Source organism: Trachemys scripta, chromosome 11 (genome assembly GCF_013100865.1).
Source record: "Trachemys scripta elegans isolate TJP31775 chromosome 11, CAS_Tse_1.0, whole genome shotgun sequence".
Taxonomy (NCBI): domain Eukaryota; kingdom Metazoa; phylum Chordata; order Testudines; family Emydidae; genus Trachemys; species Trachemys scripta.
The window spans coordinates 55,314,505-55,321,466 of NC_048308.1; the positions used below are offsets into that span (position 1 = coordinate 55,314,505).

Consider the following 6,962-nt stretch of genomic DNA (forward strand, 5'->3'; position numbering starts at 1 on the left):
TAAAACAAAGAGTCTCAAATTGCTAGTGCGACCTGAAAATAGACCTCAACAGGAGCTGAGTACGCATGTCTAAGTGTGACAGGGCAGGATATGTCTGCATCAAATTATGAACTTCATTTTATACTACGTGCTAACAACAAATTGAAACTTGCCTGAGGGCAGCATATCATACAACATTCCAGACAGAGCCCTGCCAAGGAAAGGTGGTTGATGCCTCCTTGGAAGAGTATTACTGAGAAGCCATCAAGACTGTAATCTGGAGCCATCAACTCTGATTGTCTCTCATCTGCTGTTATGATCCCAGGGAACAGTGATTTTTTCTACACAAGAGTCTGCAGGTGGGGCATGCATGAGATTGAATCCCCATGGAGCACATGGCAACAAAACAAACTCCACTTAAGAGTCTCAGACACTGGGGGGAGGTTGAAAGAGAAGGGTGGGTTGAGAGCATCTGGGTGCTAACACCACATCTCCCAAAGAATGGTTCCAGACAAGAGGTCCAAGCCTGGGACCGTGCCCTACAGAGCCCCAGATCTAAAAGCAATGACTAGACTCGGTTGGCTTGGAAGCAAATGGGAACCAGCAATTGGTCCGCATACAACAAAATGGTGACCATACCGAATAGCAGTAGGCCAGGTTGTAACTGAGAACAAACTGACCCTACCATCGGGCTAGTTCTTCATACAGATGCAAAATGATATATAAGAGGAGAACTGTCATAATGTTATTTTATCCAGTACCCTCTGAAGTCCTCAACATTTAATATCTTTTATCATTAGCTGGATATTTAAAAGGCAAGTATTTTCTTTTCACTCATTACAATAAGTTTGGAGATGTTTTCCATAACCCAAGCAAAGGTATGGCTTTAGCTGCCACTTTTTTTGTTTTGTTTTGTACTGGAATGCAGAGATGCATGGTCAGATTTGAAGGGTGGCATCTGGTTTGAATGATAGACATGCATGGAGACATTGCACTCACAAGATATTAGTTATTATGCTTTTTTTTTTTAAGAAAAAAAAGACAGTAAAAATGTACAAAGCAAAATCTAAAATAACTTAGAAGTCAATGAGACTTGGGGTCCTAAGTTACTTAGATGCTTTAGAAAATGTTAACAGATATGACTTCCCAAAGTCACACAACAGTTCGGCAATCAAGCGAGGTCTTGAACCCAAGTCTCCCAATTCCCAGTCCAGTGTCTTAAATCCACTGGACCTATCCCAGGTCACCATAATAAAGTGAAGAAATGTTCTGCAGCTGAATTGCTCCAGATTTCAAATGATCCCACAGGAAACTGTGGTAGGATCTCCACCACAGATGTTAATAGATGATATGGGCCCTTCTGATTCTGTTCTGGATGTCTGACATTGCAGCGTTCCACAGATGACATATACGCATAGCTCAGGATTTTGACAATATCAAAATCTGGTGACCCTTTTCTTGATATAGCAAAATGGCCAATTTAATCTAAAAACTCTCCGAGAGCCTTTACATTTTGGGAATCAGGTTTTGGTTTACTACAGAGTACCCATTCAGCTTCAACAATCTTGCTAAAACACAGCCTCACATTCAGTGACAGTCGTAGAATCAGCAAAGGCGGTATTACTGCTGACCTCTTGTTCAAGTTCAAAATATGTCATTCTGTCAATACCATCTACCTTAATTATACTGAGCTTTATATACAACAGGTTATGATCCCAGAAGGATGAAAAGCTTTTCCAAATTAAAAGCAGCATTTTGAAAGGGAAATACTCAGACATTCCTATGGAGTTTTCATTTGATATCCTCAAGGCTAATCCCAGAACTCAAAGTCATGTTGACTGAAAGTGCATGTTTTGCTGGGTGTAGCCATCTTATGAATTTATTGGCAGAAGGGAAGTAATAAAAACATGCTCCATACTTTAATTAGTTCCCTCATAACATGGTATTTCCAAAATGGCTGTGCCAAAGAAAATCATTACTCCAGGAGAATAGACAAAGGCACTGTGCAGTGTGTGGCACAGACCTCCAAGAGACAGAGGGGTGAATACAAATACACACGCTTGTCCATGTTTTGTCTTGTTTGCAAAGCTGAACTAGAGCTTCACACGGGCTATTTGGATAAAGTTCGTGCTGTATTTTTAAACATGAAATCCTTTCATCACTGCACTCCTTCAGTTCTGTTACAAAATAATACAGGTTGAAGATCCATGTTTTATATTGGAATGGCAATTGGCATGGAATAAATGTACATGGGAGGCCCATCATGGATATGTATGTATTCAGGTATTCCAGGTGCTAGCATAAAGGTGAGAAGGTTTTCTGCACTCACGTGATACTATCTTGTCATTATTTGCGCATTAATGAAATGTGATTAAACCACTGATGTGATGCTATCAAACACGGTCTATTGCAAATGGCAGACGGCTCTCCAAAGCTGGCTTTGAGAGTGCCGTCAGACTCCCCCACTCACCTCTGCTGCTCTGGGGCCCCCCACAAACACCACAATATCAGCATCAGTGGCAGATGCTACAGCAAGGAAATGAGGTCTGACCCCAGCCCAAAGACTCCTCCAGCTCCCACAACAAGAAGGCTGATGGCAGAAGGGGATGGGGGCATAACGTCCCTCTTCCTGCCAGTCAGGCAGGGGCAGCTGTGGAAGGTTTCAACAATGAACAAGAGTTCATGGAAGAGACAAGGGAGGCAGATTTGAGGGATTACAGATAAGAAGCTAGGGAAACTCTAGGAAGGACAAAAACAATTAACTGGCAAGGCAGGAACCGAGAGAAAGATCAAAATACAGGGATACTATGCTAAACACTAGCTGGCTGTGGAGGAAGCAGCACTAAAGAATTGCCCCTCAGAGAAAGACTGTTCCCTTTCATTGTACATATAGCCCAAGGCCATGATCTCAAGCACTTTTTGTTCCCTAGAGCAATATTTTACTGATACACCTCCTTTGCAACTGGTCAATATTTGTAATCTATACACACACTGATTACTATAAATACCATGCATTTCATGAAATAGCCTATGCGCGCGCGCACACACACACACACACACACACCACATGGGGCAGCTCCTGGGGAGGCACAAAGCTTGCCTTTTTCAGCCCCGAGTGCTGAATCTCATCTGGATGGGAACCAATCCAGGCCCCCAGTATCATTTGCAGCAGTCTGAAATTTGCAGTAAAATGAGCAGGCTGCAAATGGCATGAAGGGAGCCCGATGTCAGTAGGGTGTGGGATCATCCCAATGATGTGTGCTTTCACCCAGCCACAATCCCGACACCAGCTACAAGCAGAGACGAGGCATAGGAGCTGCTATGCTGGCCTGACACCACCAGGGGATTCCCTGCACTGGCATGGATTCTTCCTATGGCTGACTAACCTAGCTTTGCACCCAGAATTAACAAGAGATACAGTCAAAAGTGGTCATATCACCACTGGTGCCCACAGTCATGCTCACACTATGCACAGTGCATACCACAGGCAGTGGCAAGGAGGAGCAGCCTTGGCTACCCCACTGCCCACTCAGGTTAGGCCTTGTGGCCCTCTGTCATGACAAGTGGTGACAGGGCCAAAACTGAGTGAGTGGCATTGTGACCTGGTGTATGGAGGTTCCAGCATTGCTCAGGTTAGGTCCCATGACCCCTCTGTCATGATGGACGGGCCACAGGGCCAAAACTGAGTGAGTGGCACTGTGATCTGGTGTGTGGGGGTTACAATGCTGTTCAAGTTAGGCCCCACAGCCCCTCCGTTGTGATGGAGGTACCACAGGGTCAAAACTGAGTGAGTGCCATTGTAACCCGATGCATGAGGGCTGCAGCACCACTCAGGGAGGGACTGCGGGGCCAATCCTAAGCGTCGCTGCGACCCTCATGCACCACATGGCAACAACACTCACCCAGTGGAGGGGCTCCTCCTCACCACTGCTGTGAGGCTGGCTCTGGCACCGGCTTCCCCTCCCACCCAGAAACCTCCGCACATATCCCCCCCTTAAGGACAGGTAGTGGTGGGGACAGGTCAGGCTAGAAAGCAGGGCCTGAACATGGCACAGACTAGGAAGGTCAGGCAGTGGGGCAAGCAGCTGCAGCAGGGATGGCTCCACCAGGATTGACAGTGAGAACCATGGGAAAAATTTCTGGGGGCATCCCTGCATATAGCAGCAGAGAATCAGGCCCACAGAATTATTTTATCATGAAGTGGTATCCTAGCAGTGAGGGTTGGCACTCCCCATCTGCAAGTGAAATTCATATTACTTTACGCAAAATATAAGCGGCACCCTGCAATTATTTTAATAGCACCCAAGACTGACCATCTAACCTAACTTGAAATTTTTGAAAGATTTATAACTGTGATGACAGTAAAATGAGATTAGAAAAAGCGAAGCTGATATTTCCTTGGTATGTTTCTTGTCATGACCTGCAACACCCATGCAACCTTGTAAAGTTATGACCTTTTCCCTCCGCTCTTCTTATTTAATAGAATAAAAATTGATACCTGGGTGCGGTTGAATGCCACTCTTGCAAAGACAGCTTGGGACACACTGGCTCTCTTCAGCTCATCCCTGACTTGCTGGTAAATATCTGGAGAGACTTCCACTGATGAATTCGTTGGCTCTGGTTTGACAGCTCTAGGGATGGGTGGATGATTCAAGAACTGTTGGTTGATAGCTTGTGGGTGTTGGTGAGCCAATAGCCGGCTTACAGCAATCTGTTGGTTTATCAGGTGGGCCATTGCTATCTGCTGCCTTACCAGTTGTGGACTGAGCTGAGGAGACAGGAGACCAGGGCTCATGATTGGCTGCAATGTTGGCACTTGATTTCGGATTGGAGTACTGTGGTGAATTTGGCCGTGAGGAGATTGTTCATTAGTTTTTCCCAAGGTTGCCAGTTGGTTGATATTTGGTAAGTGCATGGGACGCTGACCCAGAACACAATAGTCTGATAGGTTTTCTCTTTCCACTCTTTCCACTGTTAAAAGATAAAATTAGTTCACTATGATTTTGGATGGCACTCACAGCAGGATTGTTAATATAACAGTTATTACAATTGACTGTATTTTTAGTACATATAATAAAAGTCAGTTAATGCTACAGCTAACGTATCAGACAATGAAATTATTAACTCCCACCTCTACAAGCTTTACTTGCAGAAACATTAGGATTCCAGGAAAGACATACAGGCAAATACACCACCAAAAAGAACAATCACAAAAATAATTTCTTTCAATGTTTCAAAGTTTCAGCCATTGCTTACATTAGCCTCCCTATAAAACTGCCAGCAGCTACCCTTTATTTTTTAAAAACAAAAATTAATTTGCAATTATTAAGAAATGAAGGACAGAGTGTCCCACCACAAGGACTCTAGCTACAAATGAAAGTCTTGTACCACACACAAATAAAATGACCAGTGATTATATGAATTCATGTAGACATACCAGGCCATAGTTTTACACTGGCTTAGAGGTAACTAAGTTTTCAATAAACTTATCTATAGCCAGTCTGGATGCATTTATATATATATATGATGTGATTAAAAGTATTCCAGGACCTAGTATCACATACCTAGAAATTATTGACTCATCATAGGAATGTTTTCTGCAAATAATGAGCCAAGCTTTATCTCATGGATGTCACAATAATATTATAACTTGTGTAATCAATAATGTTTGCACAATGCTTTGAAGATTTTTTTGTTTAGCTCATATAAGGCTTTAAAGCTTTAGATAGTTAATATTCAGGTACACAGTTTATTGGGGATCTTGTCTGTTCTTCTCTGAATCAAACATATAACGTTATCGATTCTTGGGGAATCAACAATCCTTTCACCTCTAGAGCTAATCCATCATGAACCGGGTTGTGATCACACCAGTGAGATAGTGTTGAAAAGTTCTGGGCATACACACAGGATTTCAAACTCTAGAGAACTCAATCCAGCACCTCTTAGGAGTACTAAATATTAAAGCTGCATGAACGACGTCATTTATTTTTGTGGGAAATGTCTTGCATTTTTATTTAATCTTTCTATGAAAAACCAAAACCTGAAAGATTTTCAGGTTAAAAAAATCAAGTTCTGAATAACAAACAAACAATTCTTTTATCAAAAACTAAATAACTTTACTGAAATGTTTTGGGTTTCCAGTGTTTCAAAAAATTCCATTTCGACCAAAGCGAGAATTGTGTGTGAAATTTTTCATTGTGGTTGAAAATCAACATGTTTCAATGAAAAAATGTTGACCTGCTCCACTAAAAAAAAAAAAGATTTTTTTTTTAAATAAAACCACGACCTTTTTTACAGTAATTGCAGCATATTGCACAGACACTTTGTTAGTCTATGGACAAGGTGTTGCCTACCCTTATTCAAGAGACTAGTCCCAATTAATGAAATAGGGCTACAGTACAAGGACAATATATGTAAGAGTTTGCAGGACCAGGTCCTACTGTATCATTCTCTGATTCCATATCTGTCTTAATGCAAATTTGCACTATGGAATATGAGCAATGTTAATACAGATATGTACATATAATTTAAAAAAGCTTTTTTAGATATTACTGAACCTGTGCAATAGCCACTTGTCCAACATGAATTAATCTTCCAAAAATCCATTTTAAAAATTAATAAATAAACCTAGTATTTGCTAGGGACCAAACACCCCAAGTATTTTTGCTGAAGAAGAGAAGACAAAGGCCTAGCTCAGTCCTCATTTACACCACTATAAATTCAGAGCAATTCTATCAGAATTTACCTCAGTTTCAAGAGGGCTGAATTCAGCTCTAAGAACCCCAAAAACTTAAAGGTAACCAAGTATATTTGCAAAAAGAAGAACAGGAGTACTTGTGGCACCTTAGAGACTAACAAATTTATTAGAGCATAAGCTTTCGTGGACTACAGCCCACTTCTTCGGATGCATATAGAATGGAACATATATTGAGGAGATATATATACACACATACAGAGAGCATAAACAGGTGGGAGTTGTCTTA

General features: G+C 41.9%; 1 protein-coding gene across 1 annotated transcript in view; it reads right to left on the reverse strand.

Moving 5' to 3' along the window:
- SATB2 (SATB homeobox 2) overlaps positions 1–6,962 on the reverse strand; it is a 165,904-nt gene that overhangs the window by 60,943 nt on the left and 97,999 nt on the right. The window contains exon 7 of the mRNA XM_034786406.1: positions 4,478–4,950. Coding sequence (XP_034642297.1) covers positions 4,478–4,950 — 473 coding nt within the window. The remainder of the gene's footprint in view (positions 1–4,477; positions 4,951–6,962) is intronic.